At 50.3% G+C, this 24,330-nt stretch overlaps 1 protein-coding gene across 3 annotated transcripts in view; it reads left to right on the top strand.

Annotated features, from left to right (window-relative positions):
* The first annotated feature begins 1,545 nt into the window (after nucleotides 1-1,545).
* The window catches only part of RFX4 (regulatory factor X4), a 163,819-nt gene continuing 141,034 nt past the window's right edge, over nucleotides 1,546-24,330 (top strand). For 2 of the 3 annotated variants that reach the window (XM_019446673.2, XM_019446672.2), the window contains exon 1: nucleotides 1,546-1,995. In XM_019446673.2, the coding sequence (XP_019302218.1) occupies nucleotides 1,953-1,995 (43 nt within the window). In that variant the 5' untranslated portion in view covers nucleotides 1,546-1,952. The remainder of the gene's footprint in view (nucleotides 1,996-24,330) is intronic. The other variant, XM_019446674.2, reaches the window with a different exon arrangement.

The following is a 24,330-nucleotide window of genomic DNA, read 5'->3' as shown; positions in this document are numbered from 1 at the left end:
TGCCCCGTTTTACAGACAAGGAAGCCGAGGCCCAGAAGGATTAAGGAATTTACCGAGGCAGAATTGGAACCCAGGACTCTGAAATATGCCCAACCCGGGCTCTGTCCAGCCCGCATCTTGCGCCGCCTCCTTCCTCCCGCGCCGTGACCTTAACTCGGCACGTGCTGGCCCCTTGTGGCCCCCCCTCCCGCATTGTCCCACTTAGTCCTTCTTGGGGAGGGCAGACTGGGGGCCTTTGCAAGGGACCGCGGGTACCTCACCCAGCTTGGGGGCCTGGGTTAGAGACCCCCCCACCCCTCGCCCGGCGTTAGGGACCCCGCCCGGCCGCCCCGCCCCTTCCGCGGCCGGGCCGGCGCTGCCTCTGTCCATGGTCAAAGCACCCGGGGTAATCCGCCTTTCTCTTCCGCCTGCCGAGCCCCATTCATATTCTAATCACAGCGCTGCCGGCCCGCGAACGGCCACTTTATCGGGGCCCGCGGAGACGCAGCCTGCCCCCCCACTTCCACTTCCAGCCCCCCAGCTCCTCGCCCCCCTCTTTCTGCACTTTAAACTCAGCCGGGGAGGGGGTCCCTGGGAAAACCGCGTCCCCACTTGGACGCCGGTCTTCTCACAAACTTCGCGGCCGGCTGGGGGGCGGAGGCGAGGGCGGGAGGAGGGAGGGAGGCGGGGAGGGAGGGTCTGGGACACAGACAGACTGACAGAGTTACGGGAAGAGGCGGGGAGGGGGGTGTCAGAGAGACCAAGGGGGATAGAGACAGAGGGGCAGAGTCCTAGGGAGAGACAAAGAGACGTGGGGGCAGGGGCTGGACAGAAAGATAGGCAGCCAAAACAGGAGAAATAGAGGGACACAGAGGCCGGGAGAAGGACAGAGTGAGAGACAGAGACGGGGAGAGAAGCAGAGAAGGAGAGAGATGCAGGGAAAGGGGAGAGACCCAGTGAAGGAGATGGATAAATCCAGAGCAAGACAGAAAGTTCTGGAGGAGACGAGTCAGCCCCTCACATCCTCCCTGCCTGGCGGCCTCCTCACCAGGGGCTGGGGTCTTAGGTCTCCCCCCCACACACACACCTTTCACCCTCAGCTCGCTCCACTCCCCCACGCGTGTCCGCGGATCCGCGTGGAAGGAAGTCGAGGCATACCTCCTCCCGCATTCCCAGGGCCCCCATCTGACCCGGGACCGAACCGGGAGGGGGGGCACAAGAGGAGAGGAAAAGGAATGGGGCCCACTCGTGGCCGCTTAGGCGACTCCCCAGGCTCCCCGAAGTCCCCTGCCGCCCCCCCCCCCCCACCGCCCCGCCCGGCCCGATGGGGGAGGGGTGGGGAGGGAGGAGGGGGCCACATCTAAGCCAATTTTGATTTCGCCTATAATGAGTGCCGGGCGAAGGCTGGAGAAGGCCTCTGGAACTTTAAATAAGAAAAACGTTGCTAATGCTATAATAGAAGGGGGAAGTCGGAGGGCTGGGATTGCGTCGCTCTGAGCCCCCCTTTTCGGAGGCGGCTTTTCTTATTCAAAACAGGCCCACAATGGGCTTCACAGTGCGCCTCGCCACGGCCCCATCTGACGAGCGGCCATTCATCAGGCCGGCTGGCCTATCAATGACATTGCTCCCATCGGGGCTCCTATAAAATGATGCTTTTTCCCATGAAACATCCGCAAACATTTTGACGGGTTTGGCTTTGCCCGGCTGGATTACTGAGTGTCCCCTCACTCGCTCGCTCTTTCTCTCTCCCCCTTCTCTGCGCTCTCTCCCTTCTCTCTCTCTCTCTCTCCTCTTTCTTCTCTTTTCTTTCTTCTTTCTCTTCCTTTTCCTTTCCTCCTCTATCCTTTCGCCCTTGCACTCTCTCTCTACGTCTCTTTCTCTCCTCACTCCCTTCCTCCCTGGGCATCTCTAGCACAGGGGATCCCCAAACCTCAGGACTTTTGGGGGGCGCCCGTGCTGTCCATGGGAAGAGCATGCATTGTGGGTTACTGGAGGAACCCGACATGGATTCCACAGGTCAGTCCTACTGGTGGGGGTTGGGGGGAGACATGGGGGGGGGGGGAAGAAAAGGGAGAAGGGGAACTTCAGAAAGAGTTGCAAAAACTTCAGAAGGGTCAACTTGACAGTGGAACCCTAGGAAATAACGGAGAGCGTGCACAAGTTTTCAATCCGTCGCGATGTGCGATGTAAGTGGCTACGTGGAAGTGTGTGTGTGTGTAAGCGTGTGATTGTGTAAACGTGTGAGTGTGTGTGTGCGCGCGCGCTGAGGAGCGCGCTTTTGCTTGCCCTGAACACAAAGTTACGTAAAGATTCTCTGGCTCGCGGCGAGCTCGAGGTGCCGCTCGCAGAAACTTTGCGGGCCGACCGCCCCCTCCCGGGCCCGGCTCCTCCCCCGGGTTTGGGGGCCCCGGAATAGCGGTGCGCTCTGAGGCTGGTGGCTAGGGCCAGGAAGCCGAGCGGAACTCCCCAGAGGCGGGGGAGGGCGAAGGCTTCGCACAGCGCCTGGGAGGTGGGGACGGAGGCTCCGACTGGTGGAGACGCGCAGCTGGAGGGAGTGGCGGCGGCGAACACGGTGGTCCTAGGGAATCCGCGCGGGGTCGGGAGGTGGGAGCCCCGGGCCGTCCGAGGCGGGGTGTAACCTCCTCGCCCGGAAGGGGCATCCGACCACGCGCTCCGCTGCGCGGCTGTAACTCTGCTGCAAGGGGGGCAGGACGCAGTGCGGCCGGCGAGGCCTGGCGTCCGGGTCTGCAAACCGCTAGGTACTTTGGGGGCTGTGGGCGTCAGGTTTTGGGGTCGCGGCAATTCGTAACAACTGAGAAGGGAAACCAAGGAGTCTCTTACAACGAAAAAGCCCAGCGTCTCCGTTCTCCAGTAGAACTTTCTCCACCTTCCACTTCTAGCACCTTGGACGAGCCGCCAAACTTGTAGATCTAAGCAATGCTCCCTACGCCCCTTCCAGGTGGAAGAAGTTCTCTGGAAGCGCCCCCCCCCCCAAATTCCCAACTGCAGTCCCCAACCAGTCCACACCAGCCGGATGCAGCCTTGGGGATTCTGGGGGGAGGTAAGCCTGGGGAGAGGCAGAAGCAGGGCGGTGAGCGCAGCCTGGGCCGAGGCGGCAGCTTAACGAGATGCTGGGGACCGTGCCTAGGAGCATCTGTGGCTGGGCTTTGCAGCGCGGAGCAACAAGTGCCTTCCAGCCTCTGCATCCCTTAACACACACGCGTCCCTTCCTTGGAGCAAATAAACACCACCAGAATGTTTCCCCACCTCCCTCCGAAGCAGGCTGGAAATGCATGTTGGGTGGGGGTAGGGGTCATCCGGGCCTCGACCCAGATGGTCTTCCTTCGGTCCACGCAGCAATTTCCAGCCCCTCCAGGCTTCTGCCAGAGGCCCTGCTGGCCAGGATACCCACCCCCTCGGGTCAGGGGGATCTTCGGTTTTTCCGGGGCTTATCTTTGATCCCAAGAGCCAAGTCCCTCTCTCGCTGAGTGGGTGTGGGCCCCCTGGGAGTGGGGAAAGGCTGAGCCCCGCGGTCTTCCCTCCTACAGAAGATAACCTAGGCAAGGAGAGGCGTCTCCTGCCGCACGAGCCGGCTGCGGGTAGTGGCGGGCCCTGCCTGAATACTCTCTGCCGTCGGTAAAGAAGGCACCACAGAAGGAAAAGAGCCCCTCCCTCTATATTTTTATGTCAAGGGTTTGCGCCACTACTCACCTCCCGGCCACCCCAAATTTAGAGGCGAACATCTTTGAACAAAATTAAACCTATGTCTGCATTGTTTGTGGTCAAATATTCACAAGGGGCTCACGTAGGGACTTGGGGTCTCCCGGCACCCCACACCCGCCAAGACCCAGTTGGGGGGTTTTAACTCCCCTGTCCACACGACTGGAACTTCTTGTGCGTTCTGGGGTAGAGCTGTGGGGTTGTGGAAACGTTCTGTTTTCTGTCTTCGATGTAGCTGGTGGTCGCGGAGGCACCTGGTCACTTTTACTCCAACTGCAGACACCCCAAACTGGTTCTGAAACAGCAATCTTTTCCACATCCGCTCCCCTCCCTGTTTTCGAAATTCGGAGACCTCCCCAGATCGCCATCCTGAAATCAAAATAAAAAGTTCTGGGAGCTGGCAGCGTGAAGGAAATGACACGCGGCGCGCCAGGTGACATTTCACTCGGAGTTGCAAAACCGACGACGAGGGAAATGCAGCGTCGCGCGGTCCGGTCCAGGAGCCTCCCCTCACCTCCCTTCCAGAGAACTTAATCCAATTAGCTTTTCTTCAGCGTTTCCCTTGTTATGTAAAGGTCCTTTCTCCCCGCTGGCGGAGCCTAGCGCTCCCGGGTGCAGTTCGATTCTGCTCCCTTTCCAGCAGATTGCGTGCGACTGGAACCACGGGTGTTATTACTTAATATTTCATTCTGAAAGGGCTCCAGCAACCGATTCGCAGCAAGTGCTGGGGCGAAGTCGGGAGCGTCCAGATCAGTGAGGCCGGGGAGCCAGGCCTCCGTCCCCTACTCTTAAAAGGAAAATCCCCGCAAAGTGCCTTCGGCCCGGGAGAACAGTTTTGCAGGGGCCGGGGCTCTAGTGGTCTGCCTCGGGGCCACTTCAGCGTGACCTGCGGAAACGCGCCCCTTTGTTCCGCGCACCGAGTCGGTAATATATTCCTCCAGTTTTCCCCAAATACTCCTCAAGTGCGGGGCTAAGACAATGGCCCCGTCGGGGGAGGCCGGCGCGCCGGCGCGCGCCTCCTGGGCCTTCCGCGCGCTCGCGGCGGAGCGCGACAAAGCGGAGCCCCTCTCCCGGGAGACTGGCGGCGCAGCCGGGCTCGGGCGGACGGCGAAGGCCGCAGGCGCGCGCGTGAGGCCGTCGACGCGCCGTCCGGCCCGTGCGCGGCTTGCGGTTGGGGCGGGCGCACGCCCCTCCCGGCCGCCGCCGCCGCCGCACGCCGCGCACCAGCCAGCACCCAGCGCGGGGCCCACCCTCTCCTCGTGAGACAAGCGCGGCCGCCACGCGTGCCCGGCCCGGTGGGTCCGGACCCGGCTGCCCTGCCCAGGCGAGCGTTGCTCGGTTCCTCAAGGTACCCGGGAATTCGAGAACGAGGGAGAAAAGTAGGTAGAATTTTAGGCCACCGAGAACTTGTGCCAGGTGGCCCGGGGCGGGGTCGGTCGGCTACGCAACAGAAGGGTTGTTTCTTGTTAAACGGGATGGCGCCTTAGAGAGGGCACCGCCCAGCCCGAATTAGAAACTTCCGTCTCTACCACTTTCTGCCCCGAAATCCAGTATCCAGAGTTGGGGCGGCCGAAGTACCCCTGGAGTCGGATTTGAGCACCACGGGCCACAACGGCGGGAAGGCACGCTCGTCTACGGGCCCCGGCTCAGCACAAGGCCCCGACCTGGCTCCTTGGCCCCGAGGTGGGGACGCTCAGTCGCTCTGGCTTGGGGCCCCTAGGGCAGAGAGCGCCCTGGTCGGAACAGAACCCGGGCCTCCTCCTTCCGCTCCCAGCTGCGGCGCTCGGTTAGGAGCTACCTTCTCCCTCCCGGGGACCACGTCTGCGGGCTCGAGGGAGCAAAGGGTCGGGGGTCCGCCCTTTGCTCTTGGACCCAAATCAGACGGTCTCTCCCTCCCCGGGCGTGTGTATGTTCGTGTGTGTGTGTGTGTGGCCGGCGAGGGGGCAAGCGCGTCCCCACTCTCGCCACCTGCCAGAGCGCCGGCGTCCGTGAGTTTGGAAGTAGGGTCAAGTGAGAGCTGCGTGGTCTTGGGGTCCCCAGGCCGGTGGCTGCAGCCCTCGCCCGCGCGGACGAGGCGCTCAGGCCGGGTCCGGGGAGCTCCGCAAGCGACTCCGCCCGGCGGCCGTGACAGCGCGCTTTCCCACCCGGCCTGCAGGACCCAGAGACCTGGAAAAGTTGGTAGGGGCCGCCGGGCGGCTAGGCCGGAGGATTTCCTTAGCCGCGCCCGCCCCCCCTCCCCGGCGCGTCGCCATGGTGACCGCTGGAAGTTGGTGGTGGAAAACAGACCCGGCGCAAAGCAAAATATTATGAGTGCAGTTGGGGTGACTTCATGGGGGGGCGGGGGACCGGAGGGCATGAGCGGGAGCCAGAGGCACAGACCGACAACAAAGGACCTGGTGCGAGTTGGAGAGAGTTTGCTCGGGCCTCCCTGCCGCTCTGTGAGCGCTAGACTGACCTGCTCCCCAGAGGCACTGAGGTCTCTAATTTCTCTCCAGCAGCTACACCTTGTCTTGGCTCACCTGTGTGCCCTTCTTCCCACTCCTCCTCACCTGGTTGTCCTGCAGCCTGACTCCCCATCCCGAGGGTTAGGCGCCAGCTGGGCAGAGCGCCCACCTCCCCCCATGAGCCACACTCTCACCAACGTGAAAGGTCCTGGCTTTTCTTCCTCACAACACGTGGGTCACCCGGGATGCATTTCTCATCCTTCCTTCTCAAATCGAATCTTAAAAGGTTGAGGGGATAGGATTAGGCCGGAAAGAGAAGAGAAGGAGTTGCCTGCTCAGAAATCTGAGGACAGAGGAGCAGGGAGTTCCTATCCATTTTTCCCCTCCTTTGTACAGTGGGAAAAAGCTCTGAGTTACAATTCTGACTCAGCCGCTTTTAATGTTACTTTAGGTGAATCTTATAGCCTCTCTTAGATTAATTTTCATTGTCTGTAAAATGAAGGCTTAGGCAGCTTGCAGTCTGGGATTTTCTGATAATTACTCGTAAACCTCTTTACGATAGAATCCAGGAAGCATATGTGAGCTGGTTACCACTATCTGAACTGTGACCCACTGTACAATTAGTGCATCTCTCCCCACACTAATAATAACCTAAAATATTTTGATGAATCATCTATTAGGATTTTGAGAGTCAAGAAGAACCTTGGATAACCACTTTTTAAAGGCCTATAATTTCCTATCTTAATTACACCTAAGGTGCATTCCTTAAGACACTGAATTGGGGGGGCTGTACCCAGCGTCCGTTTAGGAAGCACTGAAATGCCTCTAGATGATGAGACCAGCATCACAGACCTTCACATACCTGGGAGAGGTATGCACGCTGGCCAGCGTAGAGAAATGTTGCCATCAAAGGAAAACCAGACTCTATCCTCCCTTGCTCAAGCTTTTAGAAAGAAGTGAGGGTCTTCTCACGCCTAGCCATCCCTCCTGGTGGTAATTTGAGCAGAGGAGCCCTTCTCTGATACTCCGTTGCCTCACCTATAGTTGAATGAATTGGATGTAAAGATTGCTATGATCCACCTAAACTTTTTCCATACAATTACATGCCTGTACTGCGTCTGTGGAATCGGAGTACAAAGCCAGGTACTTTGTAAAGTAGTTTTACGGGCACTGGTCCTCACAAGCACTCCATGAGAGAGGTGTAAATGTGAGCCGCATCAAACACAGGGTTTCTCTTCCATTTCTAGCAGTGTAAGGTGGTGATTCTAAGTCAGGTTGGTGTGTTTGTTAGCCTTGGTGTCTGCGTGAAAAAGACCGAGAAGGCATAGAATGGTGACATCACAGCATGGAGTGCCAGACAGGTCTCCACTTGCACAGGCCCCTGAGAGCCCACCCTAGGTGTTCTGCAGGTCATTTGGGACACTCTTCAGGCTGCCCCTCCAGAGCTCCGCAGAATGGAAAGGTTGCAGGAAATGTCTGATGTTTTTGCCCCTTCTATTCTATTTGAGATATCTTTGCAATTTTATGAAGGTTAGGGGAGAGAGAATGAACTCAGAGACAGGTGATTTGGAAGTGTCAGGTAAAAGTAAAAGAAAATAGTTTGTGTGAATTTATCGGGGGATTTTTATTCAGTCTCATTCACTGAGCACCTGCTGGGTGGCAGAATGGATAAGGACACACAGTCTCTGCCTTCAAGGACTTTGCAATGTGTTTGACAAGGGAAGGCATGGGCAGGTTGAGAGTGGTCAGGGTGCTAAGGGACACAGAAATAGATTCCTCTTGGAGCCTGAAGGAAAGGATGGGCTCCCTTGTCAATACCTACCATGAGTCAGCCCAGCACTTTTTCACACACTAGCCATTTAAGTCTTAGCGTAATTCTCTGTTGTCCCTTTGTAGGATGAAAGAGGGTCTGGAACTTGTGTGGGGCTACAGCTTGTATGACACCAGACTGGGAAAGCCTGTTCCCTCGCCCCATGCAGCCCACTTCTTGTGGACCCTGATTGAATACTAGCCTGGCAGGGCTTGGTTTCGCCTCTGGCCTTGAGATGGATTTGAATCTCACTTGGTGAGAAGGGAAACGTATGGACGGAAGTGGAGAGTCATGGAAAGTTTCAGTCTTGGACCCCAGAGAAAACCTCTCTGAAGGAGTCGTGTGATTCTGCATTTGGAGAGGGTTTTCACTGATGGCAGTGATGGGAGGCAGTGTATCATAGGGGTTGAATGATGATTTTGGACACATTTTAGCTTGTTTCCTTCATTCAAGAAAACTACATGCCTCCTTTGTGCCAGACACTCTGCTGGATGCTGGGTTTAACAAAAGCGCCAGCAGTGCTCCTATGGAGTATAAATTATAGACAAACAAGTAAACACACAAAAAATAGTTAATTTCAGTGAGTGATAAGCACAATGAAGAAGAAAGCATTATTGGGGGGAAGAAGGTAGAGCATGGTGATAGGAAGGTTGCTGCCTTCTGGATGCCCCATAAAGCTGGATGCCCTTGATCTGGAAGCTTACTATTGCTGAGCCCCAGTTTTCTTAGGGAACTGATCTAAGCATCTGAGAGGGCTCTTGTATGAAATGTGAAGATGGCCATAGGTAACATATAGTCAATACATGTCTCCACTTTGCCACTAAGCATTTTTATTTAAGTGCATTGTCTACGTAATGCTCACAACAACCCTATAAAGAAGGAACGGTTATTATTCACATTTTAAGTGGGGAAACCAATAGGCTAAAGACAAAAATTAAAGCTAGAAGCTAAAGTGTTCAGTGAGTTTCTGAGCTTTAGAAGCTGGGCTGCACGGAGAGCATTATCGATCTTCACTGTGAGCACCTGACTTCCCTGGTGCAGAATCCCAGTGCTAAATCTAGCTTTTTATTTATGTTTTTAAAAGTTTATTAAGTGCCTTTCACATGCCAGGTATGAGCTAAGTGCTTTAAATGCATTATTAGTTGTATTTTAAAACATGTTATGGGTACTGTTATGATCTACCCCATTATATGCAGTGGAAGGATACCCATGAAGGGAGCAGGCGGCCTCATCTACGAGTGTCCACACTCTTAGTTGCAAGGCTATACTGATGAATTCTCCTCCTACTCCTCCTCTTTCTCCTTCCCCTCTTCCCCCTCCTCCCCCCTCCTCTTCCCCCTCCTCCCCCCTCCTCTTCCCCCTCCTCCCCCCTCCTCTTCCTCCCCCTCCCTCCCCCCCTCCTCCCCCTCCCCCCCTCCTCCCCCTTCTCCTCCTACTCCTTATTCCACTTTTTCTTCTCTTTATCCTTCTTCTCTTTCTCCTTCATCTTTAGTGAAGGAGAAAGTTGTGTTGGAAAGGATGTCCAATAAAGCCTGTATCATTTTATTTTATTTTTAAAGTTTATATCTTTTGAGAGGAGGGGGAAAGAAAGAGAGAGAGGGAGAGAGAATCCCAGTCAGGCTCCCTGCTGTCAGCGCAGAGCCCAGTGAGGGGCTCAATCCCATGAACCATGAGCTCATGACCTGGGCAGAAATCAGGGCAAGGGATGGATGCCTAACTGACTGAGTGACCCAGGCGTCACAAGCATATATGATTTTAGTGAAAGCAAAGGACTTGCTATTTTCTCCACAAATGAGAGTGGCAGGATAGTCCATTAAACTGTGGAGACAAAATTTTTAACTGTTGGCAAAAATCAGGAGATAAAGCATTCACATCTTTACTACAGGTGTGAAATGTATTTTAGTTTTCTTTGGGATTCATTTGGGACATTTGCTTTGTCCCTAAGAATATCAAAGCTTGCTTCATTGCACACAGACATACCTCTGCAAGGTTAAACTAATAAGATAGAAGCCATTAGGTCATGGGTGAATATACATAGCCTTTAGGTGACTGAACAAACAGTATATTGCAGGTAGAAGTCATCCACAGACATGTGTTAACATGTGACTGGAGGTGAATGTGGTCTGACTTAATGAAAAGAACATGAGGTTTGCCGTCAGTATAGACCAAAGTTTAAGTCCCAGCTCAGCTGCTTGCTAGCTGTGTGACCCAGGGCAAATGACCCAACTTCCCCACGCTCTCAGTTTTCTTCTTTGTGAAAGCGTCTACGCAGTACTTTCCAGGGTTAGGAGAATAGAATGAGATCATGCTCATGAAGAATGCATGCTCAGTAACAGCACATTTTATTATTAAAAATAATTACCTAGTCTTCCTATGCCTAGTTCTGTGTGTCTAGTTGGGAAAGGGGGAGAATCCTGAAACAAATGTAAACCGTTTCGGCATGCCTAGATGTTGTCTGTACTGTGTAGACAGCCTCAGTGCCAGTGCTAATGTCAAGGTAAATCTTTTTTCTTTTTTTCTGAAGTTTAGACCGAAGAATTAAGTTCATTCTCATTCCCTGACATTTCCCATGAAGAAGGCATCTCATGTGCCCTTACGATGCTTTCATCCTTGTGTCGTCCAGTTTGTTAAAGGGAGTAGAAAATGTGTCTTTGTAGAGGCAAAACCTGGTAGCTGGAACTTGAATCCTGGAAGGAGCACTCAGAGAAGACCTATGTTCTACACCCTTGACTGAGGCCCCTCCACAGGTCCTGACACCCTTTGGTTCTGGAATATGAAGGCCTATGTTCTCCGTTCCTGCCCCCCCGCCCCCGCCACCTTCTGCTTCTAGGCATTGCTGTTTTAAAGACAACCATTTTGCACTTGATTTTCAGGAAGTGGAAAATTCTGTTTCAGATGAACCACTCTCTGAAACTCGGTTGAGTGAGATGCACAGAAAGACTTTAGTTCTTTTGCCTTCCTTGCCTATTTTTTAATGCAAGGAGGAAAAAAAATGTTCATTTGTTCTCTTCCTGTCTTTATAATGTGATCTTTACCTATGTTGTGATTTTTAAGTTAAAATTTTTGAAATTTTAAGCCACTTTCTTTGAGAGAAAGAGAGAGAGGGGTATTATAAAAAGCAGAAAAGAATGAAATGAAATTGAGCCATCATGTTTTCAGCTAAATATGGTCCAAATATAGGCAACTAGACTGGATTGACCTGTACCAGTAGATTATCTGGGTTTTGTTGTGTTAGAGCTCATCCTCAGAGCAGAATTACTTCAAAATGTGTATGTAGTTTCCACTTTTGTGGTTGGTTAATCCCCCATAAAACATAAAATTATGCGTAATCTGCTTCTGAGCAATCAGTAATTATTAGTAAACAGGTGAGCTTGGACATGATGAATTTGGATTGTCATGATTGTCTTGTTTTAATTTAAAGGGATAATGAGAAAGCCTTTGAAAAGGCTGTAGCCCAGTGAAGGTTAGTTAGCACTTTGTGTCCTGTGTGTTTTCTGACTATCCAATTGTGCTAAAGGTCAGTGTTGTTTAGACGCAGCCTAAATGAGATTGATGAGTATGGCAGATTTTTATTTAATCGGAATGGAGAATTACCACTTCATAAGCATTGATCCCCTGAATCCATCTTGTTGGAGAAAATGCACTCAGTCAACACAGGCGAACTTACTCTTGAACTAGATTTTGAACTGCCATTTGAATAATCTGAAGAGTGATTAGTGATTGCTAATTACAGTAGCAGCAGCTAAATTTTGGGGCATAGCTGCATTTCGTGAAGGAAATTATGGCAACATGTTTGTTTTGAATCTTGTGATTGCTGTGAGCTCATTTCAAGCTAATACTAGACTTTAGAAGACAGAGGTGTTTCTTTGAATGTTACAGTTAATGAAATTATCATTTAAAAAACATGAGCATGAGTGGTTTTTTGAGTCCCACATCATCTTCTTCAGAATGATCAGTCTATATGTAGGATGTTCACATGGGGCATAATGTATTTCTAAATTGAGTACTGATTCTAAATGCTCATGGGTAGGCCCAGGTTCTTACTGAAATGATTATGATTTTATAGAGTTCCAGAATTGGGCCCATGGGCATACACTCAAACTTATTTATGAGGTCGTATTGATTACTGTAAACATTTTGCCAAATTTTCTTTGTGGGGTTCAGTTCCACCGCTGATAATAAATCTGGAGTGGGAGGGGGATTAGGATGCCTCTACAATAGTTTTTTGTTCCACCCAAAAGAAAACTAACTAGTTCTGTGTCATCCTTATATAGCTACTAAAAAGGCTATATTATCTCTGTTTCTAGGAGCTTAATTTCTTCTACTTGACAACTCCTTTTACAAAAGTGATGTAGATTCTCTATAAAAACTTTGACGTCATAGAAAATAAAATAACGTTAGCCTGGGAGTTTACACGGAAGGAAGATTCCAGAGGGCTGGAGACCCTCAGTTAAAACGTTGAAACTCCCAAGCATTGGAAAGATTTCTAAAGTGTTGAGCGGTTGTTATGCGAGGGCCTTTGGTCTCTATGAACTTTTATTTTCAACTCAGTGGGCAGGGTCTTTAGGTTGCTGTGCTTGGGGTAGGGGACCTTTTCAGAAATGCCAGGCTTTTAGAAAAAAAACAAAACAAAAACGCAGCTTTTCTTCTAATCAAGGCCCTGTTTTAAAGTTTGAAAACTTTGCTGTGATTAGAAGAATGAATTATTTCTCTGCTTCTTTGGAGTTTCTTCTGGGTGCCTGGGCTTTGGGGCATTCTCTGCCTGAACTACCTCAGGGTTCACAGCTGAAGAGGTGTGTTGGGAGCGGGGAGACCTACTTGGCAGGAAGGCACCGGGCACCAGGGAGCCTCATCCAGAGCAGAGCTGGGAAAGTGCATGCGGGGGTGGGGGTGGGGGTGGGGGAGGTTCTGGAGGGATGCAGAGGGATCCCAGAGATGAGGAGCCTAAAAAAACGGGATTCCCTATGGGTCTGTGTTTTGTTCAGAGGTTTTCGTGGTATTGAGAGACTAAAACGCAAACAAATAAAAAGCTCCAGCAAAGCTGTATGGTTGTAGATAGTACCTGGTGACTATATATTGATACATAGATCACTTTTGAGAAGGGAAGAATGAAGGAAACGTGGGGGTGGGAGCGGGAGAGAGGAAGGCAGGAAGAGATGGAGGGAAGATGGGCGGGAAGGAAGAAACTACATTGAAATCATTTTGGTGATTGATGTCAGGCTCACTTAATGAGTTATTTTCAAAATTGTTAGTTATGGTTTTTGTTGGTTTTTTTTTTTTTTTTTTTTTTTTTTTTTTTACTAAAGGGACTCCCTTTTGTAGCAATTTTTTTTTAATGTTTATTTTTTTTTGAGAGAGAGTGAGAACGAGTGGGAGAGGGGCAGAGAGAGAGGGAGACACAGAATCAGAAGCAGACTCCGGGCTCTGAGCTGTCAGCACAGAGCAGAGCCCGACATGGGACTTGAACTCACGAGCTGTGAGATCATGACCTGAGCTGTAGTCAGACACTTAACCCACTGAGCCATCCAGGCGCCCCAAGGGACCCCCTTTTTGAAACTGGGTAGCAGATTAACAAAAATTTGTAATGTTTTCCAGGCACAGTGCTAAATGCTCATGCTTGTTACTTCATTTAATTCTTATATCGACCCTTTGATATTGTTATCCCCATTTTACGGGTGAGGAAACTGAGACTCAGCCTAGTTAACATGTCCAGGCCAAACAGCTAGTGTCAAGCCAGGTTTTGAACATAGATTATTCTGATTTTGAAGCCAGGCTGCCTCCTCGCCTCCCAACACCTGGAGTTAGAAGGAAAACCTTAGAGATGTCCATGGTAACTCAACTCCTCTTCTGCATAAAGAAGTTCAGGAGGTCCAGTCATCCCTGATCCTGGCCGGGGGGTGGGGGTGGGGGGGGACAGCAGTTCACACTGCAGTTCTTTGGAGCACACTGTCACGGGGTGGCAGTGGGTGTCTGGATGCTCTGGGGACCTCAGTGTGACTTTGGCAGCAGGCTGCTGACTGAGGACGCCCACGGGTGCTCCTTCCTGTGGGAGCACCTGGTGCAACGTGTGCCTTTCAAATCATTTTCCAAGCTTCTAAATTCATCCTGGCACCACCACTGGGTAGGTATCCCCCGCCTGCCAGTTACTTTGGCACATTTGACATCTCAGGCACATCATCGGTGCTTAGTGTCTATTTACTTACAGACATGACTTTCCCATAATAGGTTCAGCATAAAAACCGTGTTAAAATAACAGCACCTTGCATTCGCATAGCATGTTACAATTTACAATCACTGATACAATCATTAATGGCTCTGGAATCCCAAAGGCTTGGTGAGAATTCGCTTTGCCATAAGCTGGATGTACAGACTCAACAAGGGAGGTGACCTCTCCGAGTCTCAGTTTGTTTGCCAGCAAAGTGGGGCCATGGCATTGTGAGGATTAAATTTTTTTTTTAATGTTTGTTTATTTTTGACAGAGAGAGAGAGAGAGAGATGGAGGATGAGCGGGGGAGGGGCAGAGAGAGAGGGAGACACAGAATCTGAAACAGGCTCCAGGCTCTGAGCTGTCAGCACAGAGCCCGATGCAGGGCTCGAACTCACAGACTATGAGATCATGACCTGAGCCAAAGTTGGACGCTCAGCTGACTGAGCCACCCAGGCACCCCGGCATTGTGAGGATTGAACGAAGTAACGCATGTAAAAGGTTAGGCACAGGGCCTTGGCATGGCATAAAAGCTCAATAAACAAGAGGTGCTTTGAGCGCCACACGCTTCTTAAGATGCCCTAGTAGCTTCCAAGATCCGCCTTCTCCCCCGATACAAGGCCCATACGGGGGGAGAAAACAAAATTTTATGCACACTGCACTGTGTTCAGTTTTTTTCAGTACATGATCCCGTAAACCTGTGAGCTAGGTGGGATCTTTCCCACTTCATTCTTAGCGAAACTGCCCCTCCGGGGGCTCAGTCACATGCATTGGCTCCTATCATGAGAGAGTATCCTCACTGAGGTCAGTTATGTCTTTAAACCAGCCTGTCTCCAAACTAGTTAAAAACATAGGGCTGTAATGAAGGGGCTGGTGGTTCCCCCCCACGACCCCCTGCATAGAGCTGTCTTAACTTTGCTTCATTGTGCACTCACCTACCGCACGTGTCTAAAGTGCACATATTTTCCATCCTCATTTTACGTGTTTGACACTTCTTCGTTTCTCACGATTTTCCCGTGTTGTCATTATCTGCTCTTAGCACAGTGCAAAGCATTCACTAGGATGTCTTACACAAGTCAGTGCTCAATAAATGTTTACTTAAGATATTATAGTGTGAAGAACGCTGCCTCTTTTTGCTTGCTTTCTAGGAAACTTGGCTCATGGCTCCATGCAAACAAGTCCTTGATTAACTACAGATGAGGTGACCCTCTTCTGAGCCCCTACTAGGTGCCAGGCATGGTGCTGGTGTTATTAATTCCTTCCCTTCCGCCCTCTCCTCATAGATCTGCAGTTCTGTGCCAGGCTCTAATTGCAGGGAACAGTGGGGTGAATAAGGTACAGTCAGCTCTTAAGGAGCTTATATTATTTGTCCTAATCCTCATAGTAGCTTCAGGGGGTAGTTTTTTGTTTGTTTGTTTGTTTTAATATATGTATATATATACATATATATACATGTGTATATATGTATATATATGTATACATACACACATATGTATATATATATATGAAGGAAATTGAGGATCATGAGGTTAAGTAATTTGTCTGGGGTTGCAGAGCTTGGTCACTTGTAAGGGGAGCAGCAGAATTAGTGTCCGTCTGGCTTCCAAGGCTTTTCACTGTACCAAAACATCTAAGAGTCAAACCGAAGGAATGATAACAGAAGAGACTAGAGTGTCAGGCTTTGGGGGTGGGCATGATGTAAAAATTATAATAGCTAAGATTTGCATAGTGCTTATCATGCAAACACTCTCTGTGCCTTGTTCACTTAAACCTCATGCAAACTGCGTGAGGTGCTGTTATTCGCACCCCCACTTTTCAGGTTAAAAAAAAAACCAATCCTGAGGCTCAAAGAGGTTGAGTCACTCACCCAAGGTCATACAGCAAGGAAATCAGACTTGAACCTGGCAGTTGAGCTCCACTGTCTGTGTGCTTAACACCTACACTGTCATTAAGACACACGAAGTGCCTCTGACACAGACAGGTACTTGGGAATCACAATGGTTCCGGAACTCACCCTGTGCTGGGCGCTATGCTAAATGCTTTCCACATCTCGCACCATTAAGATGGGGTGGGCAGATTATCATTCTCCACATTTTACACAAGGGGACATGGAGGTTTAGAGACTTTGCCTAAAGCCATTCAACTAGTAAGTGCTAAGGCTGGAATTCAGGCCATTCTCATGTAGCTAGTTACTAAGCCCACATGCTTGCTTTTCCTTCTCCTAGTGACTCACCAGAAATGATTTGAAAGAGAGAAAAAATATGTACCAAATTGTTCATCAAGACGCTATAAAAATAGGAATATTAGCTCAGGGGAACACTGGGCATCTATCAATGATAGGTATGAGGGCTGTAGCAAAATGAGACAACTCTGCATGATAGAATGTTAAGGGAAAAATGAGGAAGGGTGTGTTCATTCACTGGGGATATAGTTCATACATATGCACATGTGGACATGAGACCAGGCAGCAACACAGATAAAGGACAGATAGTTCACATGTGAGAGGGGTGGGATTGTGGATGAGTATGTCTTTCCTTTCAACACTTAAAAATACAACTTCTACAATAGATGAACACAGGAAAGAAAAAAGCATTTTGCCTAAGAGAAGGATGTTTTGGTGATTCATCTCAAAAGTTCGGGCTAGTTTGAAGTCTCTTTGGGTCCTGCGGTCAGGAGTGCCTGGCTCCTGAGGTTTTGGGGGAAACCTACATCCCCAACAGAGTGTGTGAAAAGAAATGCAGAAGAGGCAAAATACACAAAGAAACTAGAAAAGGCAGTGATGTCAGGGATCAAATACCATCAGATGCTGTGCACAGGGAGCAGCCTTGGCCCCAATAACCTTTTTTTAACAGACTTTTACACGTTTTAATAAAATTGTAATGATAGAAATAGAAACAAAGTGGAGGCCTGCCGACATTAGGTAGTAGTCGGTATGGTCCCCCATAAACATTGAGGGGAGGTGAAATTTTTACAGCCTGCTTATGCAGTTACACGCATGAATTCTGGCGTTCCCAGGGATGTTTTTAGAGCAGAGATCTGCTTTTACGTGGAACCTATCTTCGACAGGAGGTGGCACCGAACACCTTAGCTTTCACTTTTTCTAGGCTCCGGGACTGTTTGTGAGTTGATGATCTGTTGAGCTAACGGCACTGGTATACCTTCGGGGTGTCCTCATTAATTTTCATATATTGCAAATAATGATCCTTTCATGAATCTCTTTGACCGCTTCAGAGTTTTATGTTTTTGGTTTTCCTAAAGTGAGAAAAGGCAGTAACGTTACCTAGTACCTGTTGTGTATTTGGTATTATGTTAGACGCAGCTCAGTACTCACAGTGAGACTTCAAGGCATATATAACTATGAGTATTATAATATAAGTTAATGGTTAAGTGTAACCGCTGACTTGTTTTTAGTCGAATTGTCATACTTTAAGTATATTCTTTCACCTGGGGGCGCTTTTAAGTTCTATTTTTGTTGTTTGCGTGTGAATCGCGACTTCATGTTTTTTGTTTACTGTTGTATCTTCAGAGCCCAGAATAGTGTCTGATAGTTGCCCAGTAAATGATTTCTGAATGACTAACTTAGGAAAGAATAAGTTCATGGTTAGGTTAGAGTCAGGTTCAGATCCCGGCTCAGCTGCTACGATGTTCATGAAGGTGGTGGTGCTCACACTGGCGGCCACATTCCAGGAGACGACAGGTGGACTCACCTGCATTACACCGTGGTTGAGACCCCAGCTGATGAGGAAGACACACGGGGACAGTGGCCACATGGCCCGGCTGGGAGAGTGAATCTAGTTAGCCAAACGGTAAGCAGAGTGCTTATCTTTTCTCATCCAGGCCTTTCTCTCTGGGCCTTACTTCCCCCATCTATAAAATGGGATAATGATTCCTGTATATGAAGAGGTAAGTGAACAGTTTAGCACAGTGGTACAAAATGGGAACTTAGACAGTGGCAGTTATTGTAACCCTAACAGAGAAACTGGGGCTCAAAAGGTGAAAGTACTTGGTCAGGTTCATAAACTAGTGAGACAGCGAGGCTTAGCAGTCAGGCCTTCTCATCCTTTGCTCTGTACTGGGTTCCCCCGGCCCACAGGAAGGGGCTTCCTCACTGTGGCGATGAGCTCGTTGGTTCAGGCACGGACACTTGCTGGTTTCCAGACCTGCGGGAGAGATTCCCCAGGGTACGAAGCAGGAGCTGGCACAGGCAGCAGGCGCACCTCAGGAGTCTGGAGAGGCAGCTAGAAACAAAAAGAGTGAGTAGTTTGGGCAGATGAGAGAGCACTGAGGCTGTAGGGTGTTAAGGAAGAGCGGTGGTGAATGTAGGAGAAGTAAGATCGCCTTGTGTCACGGTAGCACGTTAGCCTCTGAGACTTCTTCGTACATCACCATCACCACCTGAGGCTGAATCTTCTGAAGCAGGATTTCGTATGGGAGTGATGTGGAAACTGAGGCATACATACGGTGGGAGTTTGGGGAGGATTATTTTTTAAAGGAATATATATTAGAATTGGGAAAGGGATGAAAATACTGCTCAGATTTTTAAGGAAAAGAAGAAAAGTAAAAAGGCAAACTGGTGAGGGTGGTTTTTAGCAAGTACCATGAGGAGTCAGTGGGGTTATGGGTTGGAATCTCGTCGCTGAGGGTCAAGTGTTCAATTGAAAGAGAAAGCGAATCCTGTCCCGATCTTTGCAAAGAGACAGGCCCAGGCCATACGACGTTGAGCAGACAATAAGTAGGCTGATGTTTCTGTGTCCGTAGCATCTGAACATCCTGGCCTCTGTATGCAGTGGGCACCAATCAGCTACAGGGACAAAGACAACCCAGAAGGTACATCCTTAGGCCTGGGGTGGGGGGTTAACTGTGCACAAAGCCATTCACACTCATCTTTGTCCTGGCCACACATCTGTGTAAAGCATACCTTCCCCATCTGTATTGCTGTAATTAAATGAGATAATCCATGTAAATAACTATTGCTGGAGTGTAGTGCTGATGCTCAAAGACTGGGCTCTGACGATGATGTGGATGAAGACAGTAGGAAGTGTCATGACCGTCACCTCCGACTCAACTCCTCTTTCTTGCTGTGACTGAGGCCCCAGCAGATGAGGAAGAGATGTGGGGACCTGGGGACACTGGGTACATGGATTGGCTAGAGTTGTGAGTACAGTTAGGTAGAAAGAAGGCAGAGTTCCTATCTTTTGTCATCTCACCGCCTCTGTCCTAAGCCTCTCAGACTTAATTACACTCTTGCAGTGGCCTCCACCCAGGGGTGCTGTAAAGTCCGGGTTTGCCTGGGACAGTCCTGGTGTACGCTTGTGGTCCTGGCAAAATTATTAATAATGCGGCTTTTCAGTCTCAGAAGTTTGGATGATATGTGATGTGGTTTCCCACTTCCCTTTCTCTCCCCTCTGAGCTTGTGTTTAGCAATGCCAGATGGAGCTGCCCATGGAACGGTTTTGCTTATGTCACACTCCACACAGAAACTTTCAGTAAAGAGTTTCCCAGCCACCTATTGAATAAAATCCAGACTCCTTAACTCAGTCCTAAGTACAGAGGGGGCGGGGCTTTTACGTGCACACGCGCAGTAGCACCTTGCGGAGTGCTAGTCAAACAGGATAGTCTCAACAAATACACGTTGGCTTAATCCCTGAATGAGCGTGGGCATTCAGGCTCAGGTTGCTTGTCAGTTTCTTTTCTTTCTCTCTTTTTTTAATGTTTCATTTTTCTAAAGTTTATTTTTATTTTTTTTTAACGTTTATTTATTTTTGAGACAGGGAGAGACAGAGCATGAACGGGGGAGGATCAGAGGGAGAGGGAGACACAGAATCCGAAACAGGCTCCAGGCTCTGAGCCGTCAGCACAGAGCCCAACGCGGGGCTCGAACTCACGGAGTGTGAGATCATGACCTGAGCCGAAGTCAGACGCTTAACTGACCGAGCCACCCAGGCGCCCCTCTAAAGTTTATTTTTATTTGAGAGAGAGGGAGAGAGAGAGAGCAAGAGGGGGAGGGACAGAGAGAAAGGGAGACAGAATCCCAAGGCAGGCTCCGTACCAGCCAGCAGCACAGAGGCTGACGCAGGGCTCAAACTCCGGGACCGTGACATCATGACCTGAGCTGAAATCAAGAGTTGATGCTTAATTGACTGAGCCACCCAGGCGCCCCTGCTTGTCAATTTTTTGAACACATAATTCTTCAGCCAGCTTCAGGGCCTTTGCACATGATGTTCCTTCTGCCAGGAATACTCCTCCCTCCCTGTTTACCTGGGGGAGTAACATGATGCCTTCTTAATCTTTAGCTGTCAGTTTAATCCTACTTCCTCTGAGAAGCTTCCCTGACTCACGGATTAGACCAGACTCTCCCTTCTCTCTCTCTCTCTCTCTCTCTCTCTCTCTCTCTCTCTCCCCCTCTCCCCCCCCCTCTCCCCCCCCTCCCCCTCTCCCCCCCCTCCTCCTCTCTCTCCCCCCTCTCTCTGCCCCCCCCGCCCCCCCCCCCCCCCCCCCCCCCCCCCCGTCCCTTGGCTCTCTTGGGAATTACATGTCTATTATTTAACAGCTGACTCTCACACTAAACTCTAACCTTCCCTGTGACAGACGCTGTCTGGTTTGCTGCTATGCCCCTGTTGTGTAGCACAGTGCCTGGCGCATGGTACTCCACAAATAGTCGAGAAAGCGGTAGTGAGTGGGATGAATGCATGTGCATCCCCTAGTAGGCTGCACTTTCCGAGCCAGTGCGGTTCAGGCCACTTGCTTCTTAGCACATTTGGGGTAAGTGCAGTTCTTACTATGTCCGGCAAGTGCCTACACGCTTTTGGCCCTTCCTACCTCTGCCTCCATTTCCTGCTGCTCTCACTCATCCTCACGCTCTCCCACATACTGGTTTTCAAGCCCCTTCCTTCTCAGACCTCTGCCCTTGCTCCAACATCACCTCCTCCAGCAGGCCCTCAGTGTCCCGCTACCTAAGACAGCACCCCCATCTCCCATTCAGTAGCTTCATTTTCCTCCTGACACTCATTGTGCCCTGGAGGCACCTTATTTGTTTTTGTCCCATCTCCACCACAGAATACAAGCTCCCTGAGAGCAGGGACCTTGTCTGCGATGTCTGTCACTAGAACCTCAGAGCCTGGCAAATGGTTGGTGCTAAAGCAGTATTTGGTGAACGAGGGAAGGAAGGAATGAAGGGGCAAGGTGGGATGGCCCCCTGGAGGCAGGGCAGGGGCCCCTTCCTGGAACCCAGTGGCCCCTGGGGCAGGGCCTGTGGTGTTGCCATGGCAACCCACTGACCTGAGGCCCACCCCCCACCCCCTGGAGAGGCCACACAGCTGCCCACTTCCTGGGCCCAGACTTTCCACGTGTTCCTGTGTGTCACCACTGTGGGGAGCCCAGGACAGAGGGAAAACGGGGCTGAGAGACAGAGAATGATGAAGAGGAAATCACACCCTGGTGCCTGGGGAGACAGGAGCGGGCCTTGTTGGCATGGTTCCACTGGTAATGGCCAGGGCCCCGGGGGGGGGGGGGGGAAGGCAGGGGAAGGGAGGGGGGACTAGGGGGCGTGCTGGTACCTCTAGGACCTGGGGCCTGGTCCTCCCTTGGCAGCTGCTAGTGAGTGTGACGTGTCAACTTTTTGATGTAGCATTTCTAAAGCTGTGAGTTCCTAAAATAGGCCCCAGCACAGTGCCCTGAAAGACTGTTGATACAAAGAATATGAATAACGCCTTCTATTAAAACCTGGTGACACTTTCTAAGTCAGGCGGCATTTTCTTCAGGTATTGCATAAGTCAAGAACTCCCTGTTCCCATCTAGTTCCTCAGAAACAAAGCTCGTCGTGTTCACTCCCCCACTGCTTCAAAATGACGGCTGGCTCCCAGCTGCCTGCTGGCTTCTTGGCCTGGTGGGCAAGGCCTTGGCAGTCTGCTCCTCACAGACTCTCCCACCTGCCCCCTGCCCCTCCTCCTCCGGTCACCAGTCAGTGGACTCGTCCCCTGTCCCAGAACCCACTTTGGGCTTTTGACCATGATGTGGCCCTCCTGCCCTCTTTGGTCTGGCAGGTGCCTAATCCTTTAAGGACCAGCTGAAATGCCACCTCCTACGTGAAGGCCAAGATGGAAACTCCCTTCTCTGTGATTCCGTTGCACCTTATTAGAATAAGAGACCTGCCCCTGGTTACTGCTGGCTCCTCGAGGCAGTGTGTCCCAGTGAGAGCAAGCCAGCCTCAGAGGCAGACAGACCTGACCCAGCTCGGCCACCACCTCACTGGCTGGCTTTACCCAGCTTCTCTGAGTCTCTGTTTCCTCCTCAGGGATCGGAATTTGTCCAGTCTCTGCTTCAGGGTTGCCGTGAGGAGTAGAGAGGAGGCATGTGAAGCAGGGGGACTGATGTGGGGGAAATGCCCGACATAAATGCTGGACATTGCATTACTGTCTGTCCTCATCACTCGGCGTGAGCTCCTGGTGGACGGAGACCATGCTTTCCTCACCTTTCCGTGGCCCACAAAGCCAACCATGCGAAGTGCTTCACCTGTAGTATTTCAGTTAATCTTTGGAAACTTGGAAGGTAGGGCTTTTTGGAAAGCTCAGGAATCATTCCGATGTTACATAGCTAGGAAGCGGCAAGGCTGGGATTTGAAATCCAGTTGTCGTAACTGTGAACTCCACACTCTTCCCAGCCTGCTTCTGTCCTCGCTTTCATCTGGTACTGTTTCCCCCTTGGTCACTCCATCAACCACGGGCCTTCTTGCCGTCCCTTGTCCCATGATTGTGGGTCACCCATGATCTCCCCTCAGGGACTCGGCCTCTGTGGTCCCCTCCCTGTGAGCCTCCCTCACTGTACTCAGTCTGTGCTCAAATGCTGCTGCTTCTCAGAGGCCTTCCTGGGATGAGGGTGCTTTCCTTCCTCCTGTTCTCTCATCCTACTTTACTTCGTCACAACCCATCACCACCAGCTGTGAGCCTGACACTGTGCCAGGCTCTGGGGGACTAAGCATGGAAAAGATAGACATGGTTGTTAGAACTTATATTTTTAAGGTAGGGAAAATGAAGAATAAAACAAGAATACATAAACAAGATATTCTCAGGTCCAGAGACCTTGGTCCACCAGCAATATCTTGCTGTGATATATTGGCTCCCTGTTAAAATGTATTTGTCATCTTCTGTTACAACTTTACATGAAGGCACTTGATAATTATTTGCAAAATGAATGAATGGGTGGATGGATAGCCTAAGCTAGAGTGACTTGTCTGTGTCCAGTATGAATTAGCAAGTCGAATAAGCATAGGCCTTGAGATTGAAGACCTGGGTTTGAATTCTGACTTTGATCCCTCTGACTGTGTGTGACCTCAGCCAAACCACTGTCCTGGTCTGGACTCCAGTTTCCTGATGTGTAAGGTGGGTGAATTTCTGTCTCATGAGGTGGACTGTGAAGTTCAGATCGGTTTCTCATGTCCGTGCACTCTGTAAACTTCAAAGATTACCTGGCTTTGGACTACCATCTTGCTCAGTTTCTCCTGCCAGACCAATGTTGCTCTGAGCCTGGGGCGTGCTGGGTCCCTGATGCAGATACTTCGTAGTTGTTCTTTGCCACTGCAAAGGGAACCAAACCTTCTATGAAATCCAATTTAAAGTGGGGAGTCATGAAGATCTGCCTTTAAGGAGTGCGGGGTAAACTCCTTGGAAAGTGAAAATCCACAAGTCCTGATTGGCATCCTCCTTCCTGCCCGTGATCCCAGATGAGTCAGATGTAGTGATGCTTCTCAGCCCAGGAGCCGACACTCACAGCCGTCAGTACATCCTGTTGGGAACTTAGAACAAGTTTGGTTCTTACTAAAACATCAGATGATTTTTGTGGATCAAGAAAGAGGCAGTTGGGAGCAGGGAGATTAGCCAAGTGTGAACGGAGCTCTCCTCCTGTGTCCCAGGACCCAGTGCCCGTACAGCAGTGTGATCACAGTCTGCCTTGGGTTAGCACCTCTGCTTCAAGCCTCAGTTTTCATGTCTATAAACAGAGATATTAATACATACCACATACTGTTGTTCTGAGATCCCTTTAATTTCAACCACGTATGTGAAAATGCCTTGCAGAAGACCTGGCATACAGTAGGAACTTAATGTTATTTTTCAAAAAAAAAAGCAAGGCGTCCAATGACACATATTATTGGGCAGTATCTACAGGGACAGTCACAG

Source organism: Panthera pardus, unplaced genomic scaffold (genome assembly GCF_024362965.1).
Source record: "Panthera pardus isolate Hobbes unplaced genomic scaffold, ASM2436296v1 HiC_scaffold_6, whole genome shotgun sequence".
Taxonomy (NCBI): domain Eukaryota; kingdom Metazoa; phylum Chordata; class Mammalia; order Carnivora; family Felidae; genus Panthera; species Panthera pardus.
Note: the sequence above shows the minus strand (reverse complement) of the source record. Positions and strands in the feature narration are given on the sequence as shown.